The 22,383-nt window shown below is 34.5% G+C and overlaps 1 protein-coding gene across 3 annotated transcripts in view; it reads left to right on the top strand.

Moving 5' to 3' along the window:
• Positions 1-22,383, top strand: part of TTLL7 (tubulin tyrosine ligase like 7) — a 97,654-nt gene that overhangs the window by 3,661 nt on the left and 71,610 nt on the right. For all 3 annotated transcript variants that reach the window (XM_060024294.1, XM_060024288.1, XM_060024281.1), the window contains exons 3-8: positions 1,381-1,502; positions 2,132-2,199; positions 4,316-4,474; positions 8,789-9,005; positions 13,467-13,631; positions 18,505-18,663. In XM_060024294.1, coding sequence (XP_059880277.1) covers positions 1,381-1,502; positions 2,132-2,199; positions 4,316-4,474; positions 8,789-9,005; positions 13,467-13,631; positions 18,505-18,663 — 890 coding nt within the window. The remainder of the gene's footprint in view (positions 1-1,380; positions 1,503-2,131; positions 2,200-4,315; positions 4,475-8,788; positions 9,006-13,466; positions 13,632-18,504; positions 18,664-22,383) is intronic.

The raw sequence follows: 22,383 nt of genomic DNA, 5'->3' as shown, positions 1-22,383 counted from the left end.
CAGTTCCATCTCTCTCCTCAGGGGTTTCCCAGTTATTTGAGAGGCCCAGGGCAATGACTTCCATGCACTCAGAAATGGATCTGCCCCTGAGCTGCGGTTCTGGCCTTGTCATTGTTTTCTGCTTGTGAACCAGTGAAAGAACTCTCCTAGGCTGTGTCACTACAGTCCTTGCCCTCCCCACGAGCTCTAGATGACACAGAAGCTCTTGGGCCCTCAGGACGCCAGCACTGCATGGTGGTCTGCAGCAGAGAGAGGAACAGCCCTTTCCCCAAATTCTTGTACTGTATGTTGTCACGTAGGTCTTCAGAACAATCCCACGTTTTATCAAGCTTCTCATGGATAAAAGCAACTTCACGTCAACAATTCCTTCCCTGACCTCATCCATCTCCAGTCACTGTCCTCTTCTTTTATTATGCCTGTGTTCTAGGCATTATTGCATAAAAAGCCCATTCTTTCTCCTCAGCCAAAAAGAAATCAAGAGTCCCTAGGACTTGACCAGCAGGTGTCTGGTCATCAGTTGCATACTTGAGCCAAGTACATTCAGACAATTAATCCCTTTTTACCGTATCTCCCCATATATAGGGCAGTAAAAAGAAAATGTTTAAAAATAAACATCGAAGTGCTGCTAATTTGTTACGCCATTCTATTAAGACTCCAAATTCTGTTGGAACCTAAATTTATCCTAAGTATTTGCTGATCTTTATTCTAAATTTGAACTTCATTGGAAGAAAAATGTCAATATGTTAATTGTGTAATTGTGATATCAATGTGTTGATTGTGAAATCTAAAAAACAAGATTTTCTCTGAGCATAAATTTTTTCCATAGGATTAGAGGGTTGGGAGCAGATAGGAGGGCCAGAGTTTCCAAATCTCTACTGTAATTCTGCTTCATTATTTTGTATCCTGTGTCAATATAGCTGACTTGGTTTTAACTGCTAAAAATAATTTGAACTAGGGAGGTGGAAAATATAGAATAGGTCTAATGATCGGGGCTATTTTTATCTTTTCCTTTTTGTACCTAACCCAAGGTCATGAAAAAGCCATAAGTACATTTTCCTGAGTAGAGGTGTTGTCAGCTGTGTGTGTATTTTCACTATGCTATGAATAATCACTAAACTCTTTAATAGTGTTTGTACCTGTTAAATCTCAGAAAATTGAAACTAAGGATTTTGGGTGCCGCTTAAAAACAGTTCTCTGTTGCTATTGAGTATAATTTGGCATTAAATTGTTGTAGCTAAAGATAAGGTTATGCTATAACTAAAGGAAATTTTACAAGTGAAATACTGTGAGCTAAAATTGATATATATCAAAAAATATTTTCATAATGAATGTATTTCAGAAGTATTTTAATTTTGGTTTAACTTAACTGTTTACTTGCAGTTCGTTTAGTAATAGATGAAATGGGATTTATGAAAACGCCAGATGAGGATGAAACAAGTAACCTTATATGGTGTGATTCAGCTGTTCAGCAGGAGAAGATTGCAGAGCTGCGAAATTACCAGGTGGGAAATTAATCATGACCAATTTTTGGTCAGTAGGAAAGTTATATGAATTCCATTACAATTTTCTTTAGATAAGACTCTTAATAAGTTGACATATTAAATTTCAGTTCTAATTTACCTGAATAGCCTGTTTTGTTGCTGTCCAGTTATACTGACTCTTTGCCTGAAGACTGCATCCTCTCAAATTTAACTTTTAACCTCTTTCCATCTTTGAGGAAGAATTGATAGAGGAAAACTCTTCCTACGCTGGTGCTTTGCATTATGCTTAAAGATGAACAATGTGGAGTAGATTGCATAAAGAGATCTGAACACAGATATCCCTTGTAATGTCAGCTATGTGTAATTTGGCTTCATTATTTTATTTCTGGAATGTAATACAAACATATTAAAAAATAAAAAAGCCAAATACATGGAATTTTAGACAATTGAGATTTTGAATAGTTCTTCCTGTTAGTGTAGAGGGTTATACAAAATTGACTGTAGGCAACAAATTAGTCCATTTTCATCAGGTTTTTTGTTTTCTACTAAAAAAAATTAAACTCAAAGAATGACTGTAACTTTATTATAGTATAAATGAATATATTCATTAAGTTAATGAAAATATTAATGTTGACCTTTTTATTTTCCAGAGGATCAACCATTTCCCAGGAATGGGGGAGATCTGTAGGAAGGATTTCCTAGCAAGAAATATGACCAAGTAATCTTCATTTTCTTGTAGTAGAGAAGACCTGTTCAAAAATTACATTTTGAATGTCATAGTGCTATCTTTCACAAATTTATATTGATTTGAAATGATATTTTGTTGGAAGAGATAGAATTTTAGAGCTAGGAGTGTTTTAAAATTTTCCTGGTTCTATTCTTTGACTTTGCAGAGGAGGTAATTGAGGGTCAGAGACATGAATATCTTGCACAAAGTCAAATAGCTAACAGCAGAGCTGGAGTAGAAACCTGGTCTCCAGAATTTCAAGGTTCTTTTCACTGCAACTTGCTGTCTCTCTAGCAGCATAAGTTTTTCTTTTAAATGTAAAAAGTTTTCTGTACATGGCATTCAATATATACTTAATTATTTTCAGTTAAACCTTGCAGGAACTAATTTGTTGCATTATATCCCGCCTGTGGGTATGTATGTGTTCAGAATACTGGTTATTGAGCAACTAATATGAGCCAGGCACTGTAATAGGTGCCTGTGTGCCCACATATACGCATACACACATGTATATGTTCCTACCTGGGGATACATGCACACATATTTATCTCAGAGACCATTATTTAGAGTAATAATCTGCTTTCATGGGAAAAACTGTTAACAGGTAAAGTGTTATACTGAATATACTGCGGAATTTTTGTGCAGCTTATATTTCTGTTGATTAGATTTTTTTTTATTTTAAGAAAGTTGATAAATTGTATGCTTGGATTTTTTTCTAAATATAACAAAGAATGGTATCATTCATAAACACCTCATGGTTAGTTTTAAAATGTATTGTTCTATTAAAGCTTTAACTTGATCTAATTTCACATTATTGTTAAAATATAATAAATACATGCAAAGGTGTTGGAAATAAAAACAAGTACATTAGCACTGTTATTGTGCTTCCTTTAGATGTATGTGTGTGTGTGTTTCAAAGCAATCAGTGTTAGCCTATTTGGTACTGAGATTATTTACCTGGTTGGCTTATTTTGGATTTAACAGATGTAGTTGGTGATTATTTTCCTTCTCATAGAGGAAACGTAACTTTTTTTATCAGGTTCTCTTGAAAGAGCACTTGAAATATGTAACTGTATGACCTTCCAGTTTTTGTGGAAGCCAGGTAGCTTATATATTCCACACCCTAGTCTTATAGTATAGGCCCTGCTTCTGTGCATATTATATACTATGGTCCCATTTTAGTTTTAACTGATCTTGTTTGGAAACAGTAACTACTCATCTATAAAAGACTTGCATACATTTATAAAGAAGACTTTTTGAAACAATCAGATTTTCTTAAATAGGTAATATTTTAAAATATTTCTAAGGATTTTAAAATTGTTATTGGGAATCAGTATGTACCAAATAATTAGCATTTGGATTAATCAAAAGCAAACATTTTATACCTAGTATTGTATCAGTATCCCTAAGTTATGTACCAAATAGGCAGCCTGATTTATAGCAAATACAAAAATGTCAGGCCATACATTGTAGCCATAAAACTACATGTATAGGTAGATGTAGTTGATGTAAACAAAACCTGACTCAGAGGCTTCAATGGTTTTCTCACAAAAGTAGTAAAACTCCAGAAAACACCGGGGTAAAAGGCAATCTAAAATTTTTCCCTATGGATGACCCAGCAAACTCCAAATCATCTTTTAAGAAGCAATATGAATGGCACCTGGCTGTGAACCGTACTAACCACCCGCATCCCAGAGGCAGAGTTAATGCCTCCTTCCACATGTTACCTTGCCTTATGTAGCTTTATTGCACCTATCACACTGTATTTAACTAATAGCCTATATATAAATTCCTTAGAACAGAGACCATGTTAATCCTCAGTGCCCAACACGTAGTATATACTCAAATGTTTGATCTACTAATATGTAAATTAATACATGGGGCAGAAATTCTTGTCTATTTTTTCCACTAATGTATCCCTAGTATCTAGAATAGTGCCTAACATATAGTAGGTGATTAATAGGCATTTTAAAAAATTAATGAATTGATCAATAAATGAAGAAATGGAGGGAATTTAAATCCTTGTAGTAAATGTCAGTAGCACAGAGAAAGAAAGTTTAGATAAGTTTGAATAGAAATTACTTTTCATATTATCTCTAACTTACAGAATGATCAAGTCCCGGCCTCTGGATTATACCTTTGTTCCTCGAACATGGATCTTCCCTGCTGAATATACACAATTTCAGAATTATATGAAAGAATTAAAGAAAAAAAGAAAGCAGAAGACTTTTATAGTAAAACCAGCTAATGGTGCAATGGGTCATGGGTAGGTATTTTTCATATGGAATACATAAAAATTTTAAAAAATTGGGGGAAAGAATAAGTGTGACCATTTGCTCATGGTTGAGTACTAATATGAAAAAAAAATAAAATAGCTTTCTAACTTTTGCTTTTTTGGAACTAAATATTTAATGAGCCCTTTTACCCTGTCCTGGAGACTTCAATAATTCAATCTAAAAATTTAATCAACAGGTTGTGAGACTTTGATAGGAGACTACAAAATAGAGAAAGTAAATATTTTCTAATTTTTTTCTTAAACATAAAATTTGCATTCATCATAATTTTAGAGTAAGCTTGGAGAGGAAAATCAGTTGACACAATAGAGCTAAATTGAGTTGGTGAATGAAATGGAAAGGGTGTTACTGTTTTCATCTTAAAAAAAAAATCTTAAGCACAAAATATCTATTTTCTTTGCTTTACAAATGATTTTTTCCTTTATGTAGCCATGGTAATTGGATTGAAGATGAGTAGAACACATTTTAAGTTAAAGTGCTGAGAACTAGACCTGTTAGCTGGGGATAGATTATACAACTTAATATTCCTGTTTACTTTTGCTTTCTTATGTTAGTTTTCTGCTGTTTACTTTTTCAAAGAAAATGTGGCTGAAGCTACTTTTAATAAAAACACAAGTAATTTTTATCTTTGATTTAGAGTGCTGTGGGGAAAAAAGATATTTGGAAATATAGCTGCCAGGTAAATTACTGTTCAACACATTTCCTTTTAACTTTTAATCATAATTTAATAATTTAATCAGACATTATTTTAAACTGTGGTTTAGTGACTTAAAAGACAAATGACATGTAGTGTTAGTGGAAATTGTATATTAATTGTTTAATGTAAATTTGGTTCACTATATGTTAGTATCAAGGTAAACATTTTGGGGAAGATAATTGAAGTTCACATTTTCTCAATTTTAATGTTAAAAATTATGTTAAAAATTCATTTTTATATATATTTAATGTTAGTATAATAGTTAATAATATGAATTGACTACAGTAATAAAATAGCTGAAAAAGTATACTATACATACTGTGCTGCCATGGTTTATCTCATGCAATGCAGAAGTACATAGGTAAAGTACACCTGTCTCATCTGTAGAATATATCTATTTCCTTGCTGGTTTTCTGTTTAATTGTCCTGTTCATTATTGAGAGTGGGGGGCATTGAACACTTCAGCTGCTATTGTTGAACTGTCTATCTGTGCCTTCAATTCTATCAGTTTTTGCTTCATATATTTTGGAGCTCTGTTGTGAGGTGCATATGTTTATAATTATTATATCTTCTTGATGCATTGACTTTTAAAAATTATTATATTACTGTTCTTCTTCGTCTGTTGCAGTACTTTTTGTCTTAAAGTCTATTTTGTCTGATACTAGTATAGCCACTTCAGTTCTCTCTTGGTTACTGTTTGCATGGAATATCTTTTCCATTTGTTCACTTTCAGCCTATTTAAGTCTTTGAATATAAAGTGTGGCTCTTGTTGACAGCATGTAGTTGGGCCATATTTTTTATACATTCTGCCAAATCTTGTCTTTCAACTGGAGAGTTAATCCATTCTTATTTATTATGTAATTATTGATAAGGAAAGATTTACTTTTGGCATTTTGCTATTTGTTTTCTTTATGTCTTATATAGTTTTCATACCTCAATTTCTCCATTTCTGCCCTCTTGTGTATTACATGGGTATTTTCTAGTGTACCATTTTAATTTCATTGTCATTTATTTTACTATATATTTTTTGAGTTATTTTTTAAATGGTTGCTTTGGGGTTACAATTAGCATCTCCATTTATAACAACCTAGTTTGGATTAATATCATTACTTTTAACAGTAAAAACAACAACAACAACAACAAAACTTGCTTCTATTTGCCTCTGCCCCCTTTATGATGTTTTTGTCACAAATTACACCTGTATGTATTGTGTACCCATCAAAATAGATTTATAATAATTGTTTTATGCAGTTGTGTTTTAAATAATACAGGAAAAATAAGCAGTTACAAACCTAAACTACACTAGTAGTGACTTTTATTTTTACCTATGTAGTAATCTTTACAGGTGCTCTTTATTTCTTTGTGTAGATTTGAATTACTGCCTAGTGTCCCTTTGCTTCAGCCTGAAGGATTGTCTTTAGCATTTCTTATAGGCCAGGTATAATAGCAACAAAATCTCTCAGTTTTTGTTTATCTGGTAATGTCTTAATTTCTCTTTCAATTTTGAATATTTTGTCAGGTATAGATTTCTTGGTTAACAGTTTTTTTTTTTTTTATCAGCACTTTGAATATGTCATCTTACTGTGTTCTGCCCTCCATTGTTTCTGATGAGAAATTAGCTCTTTATCTTAATGAGGATCCCTTGGGTGGGATGAGTGGCCTGTCTTGCTACTTTTTTCTCTTTCTCTAGGCTTTTGACAGTTTGATTAGAACATGTCTTAGTGTGGCTCTCTTTGAGTTTATCTTACTTGAAATTTATTAGGCTTCTTGATTTGTAGGTTAATATTTTTCATCAGATTGGGAGATTCTCAGCCATTAATTCTTCAAAGAGTCTTTTTGCCCCTCTCTCTTTTCTTCTTTTGAGACACCCATTATTAGTGTGTTGATATTATTGATGTTGTCTTGCAGGACTCTTAAGCTCTGTTCATTTTTCTTCATTCTTTTTCCTTTCTGTTCCTCAGACTAATCTCAATTGATTTATCTTCAGGTTTACTGAGTCTTTCCCTGCCTTCCCACATCTTCTGTTTAGCCCCTCTAATGTATTTTTGTTTCAGTTATTGTACTTTTCAACTTCAGAATTTTTGTTTGGTTACCCCCACCTACCCCGCCACCTTTAAAAGTAATTTCTATCTCTACTGATATTCTGCATTGGTGAGATATTATTCCCATGGTTTCCTTCAGTTCTTTGTACATGATTTCTTTTAGCTCTTTGAACAAATTTAAAATAGTTGATTTAAATAATTTATTGTCTAGTAAGCCAAATGTCTGGGTTTCCTCAGGTATAGTTTCTATTAATTGAGAATTTTTTTTGTGTATGGGTCATACTTTTTTTTTTTTTGAATGACTCATGATATTTTGTTGAAAATTGGACATTTTGTGTATTGTAATGTAGCAACTCTGACAATTAGATTCTCCCTCCTCTACAGGGTTTTTTGTTACCATTTGTTCTAGTTGATGTTTATTTGTTTAGTGACCTTTCTGAAATAATTTTGTAAAGTTTGTATTTTTTAATTGTGTGTGACCTCTGAAGTTCCTGTTCTGTTAGATCAGTGGTCAGTGTAATTGTCCAATCCATTAGTAATTGAACAGAAATTTCCTTAAACACTGGGAACCAAATATCTGTATCTATACCTATATCCATATACACACACACACATATATATATGTGTGTGTGTGTATATGGATATAGGTATAGATATACATATATATCCCCCAATCCTTGCAGATGGTGTGTGTGTGTGTGTGTGTGTGTGTGTGTGTGTTAGAACATGCCTTCAACACTTAGCTAGGTAGTTTATAACTCTGCCTTAGCCTTCACCTCCTACTTGATGGTTAGCTGGAGGTAAGAGCTTAGGGCCATCTCAGATCTTTCCTGAGCATGCACTTAGCCCTGGGCATTCATGTAGTCTTCTAGAATCCCAGAAATATATGAGAGCTTTTCAAAGTCCTTATTCCCCAAAGATTGTCATTCCTGTCTTTCCCCCCAATCTTTGCAGTTAGTCTGATGGTTTTCCCAACTGCTATTTGTTGCAGGGACTACTACATTTGTCTTTAAATGTTTTCAATATTGTCTCTGCCGACCACCCCCCCCCCCGCCCCGCCCCCGGCAAGTGGCTGCCTCAGCACTGGGAGAGTTTGCAGTTAGACAAGATAAAAGAAAACCTTTGAGATTGTCCAGGGAACCACAGAACTGAATTAAACAAATAGACAAACAAACAAACAAACAAAACAACCACAAGAATAGGTCTGTTCTACTGCCTCTAGAACCAGTACCTGTACTGGGAACACAGGTTATTGCTCAAGGCCACTGCTGAGCTGGGGGTTGGGGGTGGTACCAGAGTAAATTAAAATGCTAGGAATCTCTTTTACACAGATTCAGCTGGGTTTTTTTTTTTGTTGTTTGTTTTTTATTACATGTTCCTTGGTTAGTATCCATGGTTCTAAAAAAGTTGCTTCTGACAGTATTTTTATGCTGTATTTTTTTTGTGTGTGTGTGATGGGACCACTTTCCTCTTGAGTATTACCTATAACTTTGTTAAAATCCTGACTCCATAACAAATTATTCTTTTAACCTTTTCTTTAAATTTAGGATTTCTTTGATAAGAAATGGTGACAAACTTCCATCTCAGGATCATTTGATTGTTCAAGAATACATTGAAAAGCCTTTCCTAATGGAAGGTTACAAGTTTGATTTACGAATTTATATTCTGGTAACATCGTGTGATCCACTAAAAATATTTCTCTACCACGATGGACTTGTGCGAATGGGAACAGAGAAGTACATTCCACCTAATGAGACCAATTTGGTAAGTGATACCAGACACTATGATTTTATTAATTTATTCAACATCTATTTTTTAAAACACCTATTGTGTATAAATGTTAAATGAACAAAGTTCCTCCTCTCAGGCTTTTATAGTCTAGAAGAATTATATACATAAATAAGACTGCCTCTAATTTAAGACAGCTTTGTGGAAATTAGAAAAAAAAGTGCCTGCTTCTCCAGGTAGGCTAATTAGGAAAATACACCCCATCTGGGTGCTGTGAGCATGAGGATGGATTTCGAAGTATATATGTGTGTGTAGTGGTACTGGATAGAAATGATTGATACAGAAATACAAATTAAAATAATATGCCATTGAGAAATACAGATAAAGTGTTATAGAATTGAGTGTAGGAATAGGTTTTGTTCAGCTTCTCATGGGAGAGGTGGTATTTGAGCAGTCTTTGTATGAAAGGTATGGTTTAAACATGTAGAATGTGGGAGAAAGTATATGAAACAGAGAAAGCAAAAGTTATCAGAAAGTAGAGTTATTTTTTGTTGGAACAAAAGAGAAGATTTTAAATTTATGTTGATCAATTGTGAAGTAGAGACCTAAATTGGCAGTTTCATAGTACGTTTTTAATTCTGTTAAGTGGAGATTTTTGTAAGTATTTTTCCATTAAGATTATCTTTGTGTAACCATAACATATTGATGAAAGTCATAACTGTAGTTTATGAAGGTCAAACTGTAATTTATTATCATAATTTATCATGAAAGTCATAAATGTAATTTATAGTTTATGAGAGACAAACCGTACTTTATTATCCATACTTCAAAGTTTAGTTAACCTCTACCTCTATTTTTGGATCTACTAATTACAGTAAAAAAATATACCTAATTAAGGATCGTTTCCCATTTTTGTCAAAGGCCTGGGTATTGTTCTATAATATTATGCACATAAATGACTACATTGAGTGGTCATTTTCCAAAATTAAATGACTAATCATAAATGTTGCTACGTTCAATTAACTAAAAAATGTTGTAAACCTGGCAAAGGAAGAATAAGGGAACTGTCAAAGTTTTTACAGGGAAGGAAGATAAAAGAAAGAATCATCTCTTCAAAGCTCATAAGGTGTGGATACATCCAAGCTCCAAGAAATGTTTGAACTCTACTGCATTCTAGACATTGTGCTGGTTTGGGAAAAACGGTGACCAAGACAGATACAGTACTTGATCTCACAAAAGCAACAATCTAGTGGGGAGGCAGAAAATAAAATAAGCATTTATAATACCCAGTGGTAAGTGTAATGGTTTAAGAAACTGAGAATGCTATGGCAGTGCATAGCAGGAACATCTAACTCAGTTGGAGATACAGTTAGAGAGGGAGTTTGTAAAGTGAAATCTGAAGAGTGAGGGGTTAGCTAAGTTAGAGGTGGGGTGGGATGGGTTAAGACTCCAGGTAGAAGAATGGCCCAGAGGTAGGAGGGAGAGTGATACGTCTGGAGAGAGCACACACGTTCAATATGGCTAAAGTACAGACTAAGACATCAGGATGGAGAGTCCCAGAGGCCAGATCTTGGTAGATCATGGCTAGGATTTTGGAACTTAACCTAAGAAGAAGGGAAGCATTGAAAGATTTTAAACAAGGGAAAGAAGGAATGAGATTGTTGTCTTAAAAAGGTCACCTGGTCTATGGTGTGGGGAATGTGAGATGGGGCTGTAGATGGATAGGGGAAACTAGAGTAAGGGAGACAAGAAGCTGTATTCTAGTCTAACCACATGTGAGAGACAAGATGACTTAATTTGAAGTGATAGTAGGGCAGGACTACGAATAAGAACACAGATTTCAGATATATTTACGATACCATGGGTAACACTGATATACCAACAAGTTGATTTGTAGAATAAGGGAAAGAGAGAGAGAAATTAAGGATAAAACTCAAAAGAGTTTTGGCACAGCAGTTGGGTGGATGGTGACATTCACTGTGATAGGGAGTATAGGAGCTTTTAAAGTTTTGCAGAAAGCTGATGTGTTTGATTTGAGATGCCTGTGTGACTTCCAAATGGATCTATACTATTGGCATTTGGATATACAGTATAGGTCTAAAGCTCAGATGAGAGAACTGAGCTACAGGCGTAATTTGGGGCTTATCAGTTTATAGATTATAATTAAAATAGTTGGAGTGGGTAAGACTGGATTATATATATGTAAAGCAGATAGTCATGTTTTGAGAGGAAAGAGTAAAGGAAGAGATAGGAAAGGGTAAGACTTGAAAGCTCATTTAGGTGATAAAGTGATTTATTCTAATTTCTTAAGTTGGATGTATGTGATTTGCTTAAGTACACTGGGTTAGGAAATCATATTGAAAGATTGGGAGTCAGGAAATGTGGCCTCTAGGTTTCGCTTTGCCAAGTGCTCTTGAGTCACATAATCTCCTGGCTTTGGTTTTCACATATATGAAAAATGATGTTCTCCTGTATAAACATCAGTGTTCCTCATATATCTCTAAAATTTCACGGTTGAGTTCCTACATGAAGATACTAAAAATTTAAGAAGTGAAGTGCAAAACTTTATCTAAAGTGAGATCACTCTTATTTAAAAGATAAGTTTAAGAAAAAAGGTGGAAAAAATAAACCAAAATGCTCCCATTGGTTGTTTTTGGACAGCAGACTGCTTCATATTTTTTTCCTTCTTCGTATTTCCAATTTTTAAAATAGCGTGCATTTTGTCATGAGCTGTATATTGATAAGCTACATGTAAGGAAATCATGAGAGAATTTCAGAAATTGAAATATAATAAACATAAATTTTTTGGCCACCCCGTGTAGCAGTCAGTCAATCCTTGAAAGGTTCTGTATATTCCAATTCATTATTTTGAGCCTATGCACTATAAAATAGGATAGAGAATAGTTATATACTTTTTATGCATTGCAGGTTGCTATTTGATTCAGAGCTGCCATTACTCCTCCTTATGGCAAATGTCCAACTGACAGTGAACTGTTTAGAAGGGGATTTTTGTCAAAGTAGATGTGAAATTGTGGAATTTCCAATGCTACATATAAAAATAATGTTTTAAGAAAAATGCAAAGTTCCATTTCTTATTCACGTTTCCACTAGGGTAGCTAGAGTTTTTATTACTGCTGTTAGTATTTATTTTAAGAAATTCCTGCCAAATGGAGAGCTCCTCAAAAAATTATTTTCCAAACAAAAATAATTTCTATTTTGGAAACTAAGAAATGTTATAGTTTGATTAATTTCCTTTTTTCTTTAAATCAAGCACTTAAAATTAGACAAGTATGAGGTTATGCTCTTTCTTTTAAATATCACTTAAAGTGATAAATTTCATGAAGGTAGGGACTATGTCTGCCTTATTAATCTTTGTGTCCACAGTGCACAGCACACATTCCTGCCAGTGGTGGGTGCTCCTTAAATATTGTTCAATATACAAAAAAAATTCTTAATTACTGGTGGGCATATGGATTAATAAACAACATGTAGCTCATATGATCAGTTCTGCATATTTGCTTCAAAGATTTCAATACTGTAGACTTAAGTAACTGCAGTGAAAATAAAATATGATATAAATATCATTGGTTATTAACAAATCAGAATAGTAATGATGTGCTCAAAGTATGTATTCATTGTGATGCAACATTGCTATCTAAAGTGGTTTCTGGGAATAGGATCATGAGGGTGGGATTTACAGACCTCATGAATGTTTATGATAGATTGATAAAGAGCTATTAATGTATATTAATTGACAATTATGAGAAATTTTAAATTTTGCATTCTTTTTCAAGTTTATTTGAGGATAACACTGTCAACAAACATAAGAATATAGAGAGACTAAGACCTAAGAACTCGAGTATGGAGCGCTATAAATTTGCTGTTAATCATTTAGACATTTGTACAGCATCGTGTGGTGCTTCTGTCTCCTGACTCTGAGTGCACTCTGTCTTGTTAACAAGTTACAGTGATCTTCCAGTCAGGATGGGAGGGCAGAGGTTGAGGTTGGTATCCTACCTCTAGGTTTCTGCTACTTACTTGAGCTTTTACTTTTAAATGTTTGTTTGAGAAGATATAGAATACTCTCTCAGAAAATTCCTTTCCCAAAACAAGTTAGGATGAAAATTTTAGAAAAACATTAAAAACAAACCAACTAAGAAAAACAGACTTCAAAGTTACAGCATTTTTCTTGCTTAGCAATATGTAGTTTCACATTTTCATTTAATTACTCTATATATTCTTATTATTTTCATACTTTCTATGGTAGATATCTTTTCAATAATATACAAAGTAACTTTGAAGGTGACTACTTTCACAACCTTTTTTAGAAAAATGTGCCATTGCATTTTGAAAATTACCTTTATAATCATTAAATTATGAATATGTATATTTTAAACTTTAAAATTGGCTTTCCTCTTTGGATGCTTTCTTTTCTGTGAAACATCATGGTTCTAGAGTCTCATAGGTGATAACAACTTTGGTTCTGACTTGTTACAGACCCAGTTATACATGCATCTGACAAACTACTCTGTGAACAAGCACAATGAGCATTTTGAAAGGGATGAAACTGAAAACAAAGGCAGCAAACGTTCCATCAGATGGTTTACAGAATTTCTACAAGCAAATCAACATGATGTTGCTAAGTTTTGGAGTGATATTTCAGTAAGATTATACCATTTCACAATTTTAACTGTCTTTCCTCATATTAACTGAAAGGATCATCAACCATTTTAAATAAAAAACGGATTACATTAGATTGGGCAGATAAAGTGTGCTTTTATGAAGAAAGTGAAATTTGTCATGGACCTTAATAGATAAGTAGTACTTTTACTGCTAGGATCGGAAAGAGGGAATGCTAAGCGGAGGCAAAAGCATGAGTAAAGGCATGGTGGTATGAAAATAGTTCAAAGTGGCCCAGGTTGGTGCATATCGTATTTGTGGGAGATACATGAAGACTTGATGGCTGGAAAGATATGTGGAGCCAAGTTTTAGGTCTGGAAATCAAGGCTTCACTTGGTAGGCAGTAAGGATTCATTCAGTTTTTAAGGGAGGAGATTAATAAGGCCAAAGACCATGCATGCATTTGAAAGATAAATCTGACAATGGGTATAGGATGGGTTAGAGTGAAGACCAGAAGTAGGTAGAGGAGGGCATTTGGGAGTAGTTTCAGGGAAAAGAATGGCCTGAATTGAACCACAATAAAAGAGGTGACAATGAAGTAGACCTTGAGATTAACTGAATGTTTAGAATGGGGAGGGGGGAAGAAGTATTCAGATATTCTTCTGCAGTTTTGAGGAATAATTATAAGGAGAATGGGTGTGGTCTTATTTGAAATAGAATAGGAAGGAATTTATTTTGAGAAGATGTAGAGCTTAGTTTTGTAGATGAGAGAAAAGAGTTCTATTCACTTATTTGCTAGTTCATTTATTCATTTATTCAGTAAACATTTATTGAACCCATAATATAAGCCTGTCCCTGGCTGATAATTTGAGGATTTATAAGATACAGCTCCAAGCCTCAAAAAACTCAAGAGTTTGGTAGGAAACACTTGCACATAAATTGTTAATGAAATGCACTGTAGCAAGTACAAAAACAGAGGCATACATTGGCTTCTGTGGGGTTGTAGAGGAAGACCACATGTAGTAGCTTTGAGTGGATGGGCATAGCAGGACTTCCTGGAGGCATTGACACCTGAACTCAGTTTTTTAAAAGTCCATGAGGCTATGATGAATTCTACTTTCGATATGTTAAACTTGAAATGCTCTCTCAGGTAGAAAAGTTGAGCAGGCAGTTAAAAGTGTATGTATGAGGTGTAATGGATAATTAAAGCCATGGCAGTAGATGAAATTCCAAATGGTAAGGGTAAAGAGAGAAAAGGAAACATGTATGAGAAGATAACCTTGGTGAAACAGACCCTTTTATTAATCCTAGCAGAAATATTAAAATGGTATTCATAGTTAAGAAGAGTATGTTGAAAATACTTAACATGATTAGGGCTATACAATTTGACTTCTGGGACAAGTAATATATATTTAAATAAAAATATCGTGGAAAATGGATGTGAAAGTTCATTGTTGGTTGAACTTGGTTCTCTTGAGAAAATCAGAGAAAAAATCAGCATCATTATATTTATTCCTTTTCTTAGTGTTTTGTTAGTTTGAATCTTTTTAAAAATCTTATTTTCTGTCTCACAGAATGTAAACCGGAAGATACTTAGGTGTCAGACAAGTAAAAAGGAGTTAAGTAGTCTGGATAGAAGAAAATAGGGCAGGCTGAGAACGGTGGTCATTTGAGGAGCGTAAGCGGTCTAAAGGGGATAGATATCACTCAGCACCAGCCTATTGGTGCCATGTGGTATTTTGGGCCCAGTGTGCCTCATTCTCTAATTTGTCAATAGATGCCCTAAGTCTCCTGATTTATAAATGTTAGCAACAAATTCAAAATTTTTAAAAATTTAGGGGTCCCATCAAATTTTAAAGTTTGTCATTTGGGTTTGGTCAGATTCTCACCAACTTGTTAACTTTCTTTTATGTCTTCCCGAGAGACTAAATATTGATACATCCAAACAAGAAATTTGATTCCAACAATGCCGTTTATTTATCTATTTACTTTATCAAGGCCAGTTTTTTGGAAATTCCAAAAAATATTCTAATAATGATAGTTTACTATCATGTGGGTCAGAAACATCAAAGTGGTAAAATTTGCAATTTTGATACAGTAGCTCAATGATGGAAGATCTACTTGATGATACCTGGATGATTTAATGAATGGGTCATTTGGTGACTAGCTCAGAGAGACCAAGAAAGTTTTAGATGCCCTCTGGTATTCTTTTTCTTTACCAGATTCTTCACTTCTTATGAGTTTGATTGTTCAGGGAAGTCTTTGTGAAAAGGTGCAATCTGTTGTGTTGCCTTGGTGAGGAATGTACGGAGAGAATCAGTCAGAGAGAAAAATGGATATCATTAGCTTTACAGACATTGGTTTTAAGTGGTACTTTCCCCACATAATTGAATTAGGACAAGGTATACAACTAAGACTAATACTAATAAGAGTATGGAAATTAACTCCTCAGAGCTTAAAATATAATTTTCAGATATTACCTGAACATAGCAATTGCCGGCCTATTAAGCTCTGATACACTGCATGATCATTTCTATAAATGGGTAAATTTTGCATCATTCTTGCCTACATTTGTTAAAATGTATATTAATAAATCTATAAGTAACCAATTAATAAATAATAACATTAACTTTTCCAAGTACCTTCTTACAATTATCTTGTCAAACTATCTGCACTTATGTAATTCTTTTAAGAATTGAAATTTGTCATGGACCTTAATAGATAAGTAGTACTTTTTCTTGTTAAGAATTGCATGTACTTACAGATGTCTGTTGAAGGTGAATCAATAGGATAGTATACAAAGAGAATAAGAGGAGATGAAGAAGGCAATTGTGCAATAAATTTTTATCTTAATAGTTTACCAATTTCATGAATTTAACTTAGAACTTTTTTTCGGTGACTACTTTATTGATGGTAATTTCTCTAAAAAGTAGCTGTCTGCATATGAAAACTAACATTCAGCAATACCTTCTATGAAGAACAGATATATGTGCTTTTGTGCTGGTCAAGAATAAATAAGAAATCAACAGAAAAGCAGGCCATGGAGGTTAAAAATGACTTTAATCACTCATAAGATCATCCTTAATGAATGCTTTTTATATACTTCGGGTACAAATCTACAAAATCATCTTTCAAAGCAATGTTGGAAATTCTCAAAAGCGTTAGTGGAATTTGATTTGATTAGTGGAATTTGTATTTGGTTGTATCATTACTGATTTCACATATACCTGCAATCTTGCCTCTGGATTCCTAAAATTGTGCTGTTTTTATGTAGTAAAAACACAGATTTGTAATCCAGAGTCTAAATATTCATTCCCCCTCACTCTGCCCCCCCCCCCATCTCCCCACCTGTCTTGTTTCACATAGACACTTACTAGTCAAGGTTTTAACTTCTTTTTCCTACTCAGGTGATTTCAGTAATATCTCAAGATTTATATAATGTGGACTTTTCTTTTTTATCCTCACATACTGTGGTGCTACCACACATTTGTTATTTTGAATAGAATTTTCTAAGAACAGCCTCTTGTGGCATCTCTGATATCCCCAAATACGTTCTGGGTTGGGATTCTTGGTAACAGCGAGGTTAACTTCATCTTCCATTTCTTTCTCTCATAATAAATACTGCTCCCACCAGGCAGCTGAATGTTTGTGTCTGACCAGATATATGAGGTGGAATTCCAGAAGAATAATAGAATAAATATAACTACAGTAGTTAAGTTGCTAACCCCTCTTGATGGTTTACTCTGTTCTAGGCACTATGCTAAGAGTTATACATGGAGTCTCATTTTGTCCTTCCATCAGTCTTTTGCAGCAGGTATTATTGCTGTTGCCAGTTTACATTTTAGAAAAATGAGACAAAGTTTAAGCAACATGACTGAGGATGCACATCTAACAAGTAGCAAAGCCTGGGATAAAGCCAGAAAGTCAACTTTGGAGCCATTTTCTTAACTGCCATGCTATATTGCCTGTACCTGTAGAATGGGAGTTAAAAAGACAGTATATTCTAAGCAAAAACCAGCAAGACAGCTTTTCCACAATCCATAGCTTGTTCTCAAACTTCGGTAAACCAACTTTTTCTTTTATTAGCATTAGTAACTCACCCTAGTAGTATTATGTGTTCTCACAGAAAATGCTGACAGCTAGTTTGTTAATTGGCAGTACTCTGATTTCAGATAAACCTTATGAACAACAGAATCATCACTGCACAGAGAAACCCAGCTCTCCTAGATTCTGTCCTCTTGACCTTTCAGGCTTTGTCTAAGTGGAGGTTCTATAATGTTGTTTGTGAAATAGTTTTCTCTCCTTGGAAGTTTACTCTCCTTGTCTTCCCTCCCATCACCTTGCCTTCTGTATGGTTTCTGAGAAGGCAAGCATGTGATCCTACCTTACTTATTTAACAAATACAAGCCGCATTCATAAATTTTTATTTGTTCACAGGTGATCTTGAGCATTTACTAAATGCCAGGCACTATTGTTAAGCACTGGGAATGGGGTTGTAAATAATACAGACAAGGACTCTGTTTTAACAAAAAAAAGAAAAAGATCAGCTTGTCCTATGCTGTGTAGTGACACAGTAATGAATGATGTATGGGTGCCTACTTTTGACTCAGGGGTCAGGGACGGACTCTCTGAGTATCAAGGGGCCAGACATGGGAATATTGGGGGAAGAGTGTTCCAGGAAGAGGGATCAGCTAGTGTGAGAGGCCTAGAGAAGAGGAGCATGGCTGGAGTACAGTGGGCAGGGGGAGAGTTGGGTGAGATGAGGTCAGAGCAGTGGCAGGGGTTAGATGCCACAGAGCTTTGTGAACCTGGCCAGGATGCTAGTTGGTAAGTCCAGGCCTGATTTCCAAGTATGTAAATGAGATACAAAGAAATAAGGCTTTTCATCTTTTTTTTTAAATGACAATCTTTACAGGAATTGGTGGTAAAGACTCTGATTGTAGCAGAACCTCATGTCCTGCATGCATATCGAATGTGCAGACCTGGTCAACCTCCAGGAAGTGAAAGTGTCTGCTTCGAAGTCCTGGGATTTGATATTTTGTTGGATAGAAAACTAAAGCCATGGCTTCTGGAGGTAAGGCATTTCTTTAAGAAGAAAGAGAACTGATCTCTATTCTTTTTTTTTTTTTTTCTTTTTTCTTTTGAATTTTATTTTATTTTTTTTAAACAGCAGATTCTTATTAGTCATCCATTTTATACACATCAGTGTATACATGTCAATCCCAATCGCCCAATTCAGCACACCACCACGCCCACCCCCCTGTGGCTTTCCCCCCTTGGTTTCCATACGTTTGTTTTCTATATCTGTGTCTCAATTTCTGCCCTGCAAACCAGTTAATCTGTACCATTTTTCTAGTTTCCACATATATGCGTTAATATACGATATTTGTTTTTCTCTTTCTGACTTACTTCACTCTGTATGACAGTTTCTAGATCCATCCACGTATCAACAAATGACCCAATTTCGTTCCTTTTTATGGCTGAGTAATATTCCATTGTATATATGTACCACATCTTCTTTATCCATTCGTCTGTTGGTGGGCATTTAGGTTGCTTCCATGACCTGGCTATTGTAAATAGTGCTGCAATGAACATTGGGTGCATGTGTCTTTTTGAATTATGGTTTTCTCTGGGTATATGCCCAATAGTGGGAATGCTGGATCATATGGTAATTCTATTTTTAGGTTTTTAAGGAACCTCCATACTGTTCTCCATAGTGGCCGTATCAATTTACATTCCCACCAACAGTGCAAGAGGGTTCCCTTTTCTCCACACCCTCTCCAGCATTTGTTGTTCGTAGATTTTCTGATGATGCCCATTCTAACTGGTGTGAGGTGATACCTCACTGTAGTTTTGCAATTACATTTCTCCAATAATTAGTGATGTTGAGCAGCTTTTCATGTGCCTCTTGGCCATCTGTATGTCTTCTTTGCAGAAATGTCTATTTAGGTCTTCTGCCATTTTTGGATTGGGTTGTTTGTTTTTTTAATATTGAGCTGCATGAGCTCTTTATATATTTTGGAGATTAATCCTTTGTCCATTGATTCATTTGCAAATATTTTCTCCCATTCTGAAGGCTGTGTTTTTGTCTTGTTTATGGTTTCCTTTGCTGTGCAAAAGCTTTTAAGTTTCATTAGGTCCCATTTGTTTATTTTTGGGTTCACTTCCATTTCTTTGGGAGGTGGGTCAAAAAGGATCTTGGTGTGGTTGATGTCATAGAGTGTTCTGCCTATGTTTTCCTCTAAGAGTTTTATAGTGTCCAGTCTTACATTTAGGTCTTTAATCCATTTTGAGTTTATTATTATGTATGGTGTTAGGGAGTGTTCTAATTTCATTCTTTTGAATGTAGCTGTCCAGTTTTCCCAGCACCATTTATTGAAGAGACTGTATTTTCTCCATTATATATCCTTGCCTCCTTTTTCATAGATTAGTTGACCATAGGTGTGTGGGTTTATCTCTGGGCTTTCTGTCTTGTTCCATTGATCTGTGTTTCTGTTTTTGTGCCAGTACCATATTGTCTTGATTACTATAGCTTTGTAGTATAGTCTGAAGTCAGTGAGTCTGGTTCCTCCAGCTCTGTTTTTTTTCCCTCAAGAATGCTTTGGCTATTTGGGGTCTTTTGTTTCTCCATACAAATTTTAACATTTTTTCTTCTAGTTCTGTAAAAAATGCCATTGGCAATTTGATAGGGATTGCATTGAATCTGTACATTGCTTTGGGTAGTATAGTCATTTTCACAATTTTGATTTCCAATCCAAGAACATGGTATATCTCTCCATCTCTTGGTATCATCTTTAATTTCTTTCATCAGTGTCTTATAGTTTTCTGCATACAGGTCTTTTGTCTCCCTAGGTAGGTTTATTCCTAGGTATTTTATTGTTTTTGTTGTTTTGGTAAATGGGAGTGTTACTATAATTTCTCTTTCAGATTTTTTATCATTAGTGTATAGGAATGCAAGACATTTCTGTGCATTAGTTTTGTATCCTGCAACTTTACCAAATTCATTGATTAGCTGTAGTAGTTTTCTGGTGGCATCTTTAGGATTCTCTATGTATAGTATCATGTCATCTGCAAACAGTGACAGTTTTACTTCTTCTTTTCCAATTTGGATTCCTTTTATATCTTTTTCTTCTTTGATTGCCATGGCTAGGACTTCCAAAACTATGTTGAATAATAGTGGTGAGAGTGGACATCCTTGTCTTGTTCCTGATCTTAGAGGAAATGCTTTCAGTGTTTCACCATTGAGAACGATGTTTGCTGTGGGTTTGTCGTATATGGCCTTTATTATGTTGAGGTAGGTTCCCTCTATGCCCACTTTCTGGAGAGTTTTTATCATAAATGGGTGTTGAATTTTGTCAAAAGCTTTTTCTGCATCTATTGAGATGACCATATTGTTTTTATTATTCAATTTGTTATTTATTATTCAATTTGTTAATATGGTGTATCACATTGATTGATTTGCTTATAGTGAAGAATCCTCGCATCCCTGGGATAAATCCCACTTGATCATGTTGTATGATCCTTTTAATGTGTTGTTGGATTCTGATTGCTAGTATTTTGTTGAGGATTTTTGTATCTATATTCATCAGTGATATTGGTCTGTAATTTTCTTTTTTTGTAGTATCTTTGTCTGGTTTTGGTATCAGTGTGATGGTGGCCTAATAGAATGAGTTTGGGACTGTTCCTTACACTAAAATTTTTTGGAAGAGTTTGAGAAGGATGGGTGTTTGCTCTTCTCTAAATGTTTGATAGAATTCACCTGTGAAGCCTTCTGGTCCTGGACTTTTGTTTGTTGGAAGACTTTTAATCACAGTTTCAATTTCATTACTTGTGATTGGTCTGTTCATATATTCTGTTTCTTCCTCGTTCAGTCTTGGAAGGTTATACCTTTCTAAGAATTTGTCCGTTTCTTCCAGGTTGTCCATTTTATTGGCAAAGAGTTGCTTGTAGTTATCTCTTAGGATGCTTTGTATTTCTGTGGTGTCTGTTATAACTTCTCCTTTTTCATTTCTGGTTTTATTGATTTGAGTCCTCTCCCTTCTTTTCTTGATGAGTCTGGCTAATGGTTTATCAATTTTGTTTATCTTCTCAAAGAACCAGCTTTTAATTTTACTGATCTTTGCTTTGTTTTCTTTGTTTCTATTTCATTTATTTCTGCTCTCATCTTGATGAGTTCTTTCCTTCTGCTAACTTTGGGTTTTGTTTGTTCTTCTTTCTCTGGTTTCTTTAGGTGTAAGGTTAGATTGTTTATTTGAAATTTTTCTTGTTTCTTGAGGTAGGCTTGTTATAAACTTCCCACTAGAACTGCTTTTGCAGTTCTAGGTTTTGGATCATCGTGTTTCATTGTCTTTTGTCTCTACGTATTTTTTGATTTCCTATTTGATTTCTTACGTGATCTATTGGTTATTTAGTAACGTATTGTTTAGCCTCCATGTGTTTGTGTTTTTTACGTTTTTTTCCCTGTAATTTATTTCTAATCTTATAGCATTGTGGTCAGAAAAGATGCTTGATATGATTTCAATTTTCTTAAATTTACCAAGGCTTGATTTGTGACCCAAGATGTGATCTATCCTGGAAAATGTTCCATGCGCACTTGAGAAGAAAGTGTAATCTCCTGTTGTTAGATGGAATGTCCTATAAATATCAATTAAATCTATCTGGTCTATTGTGTTATTTATAGCTTGTGTTTTCTTATTTACTTTCATTTTGGATGATCTGTCCATTGGTGTAAGTGAGGTGTTCAAGTTCCCCACTATTACTGTGTTACGGTCGATTTCTTCTTTTATAGCTGTTA

This window comes from Delphinus delphis, chromosome 1, assembly GCF_949987515.2.
Source record: "Delphinus delphis chromosome 1, mDelDel1.2, whole genome shotgun sequence".
NCBI lineage: Eukaryota > Metazoa > Chordata > Mammalia > Artiodactyla > Delphinidae > Delphinus > Delphinus delphis.
This window is presented reverse-complemented; position numbering and strand designations above follow the sequence as displayed.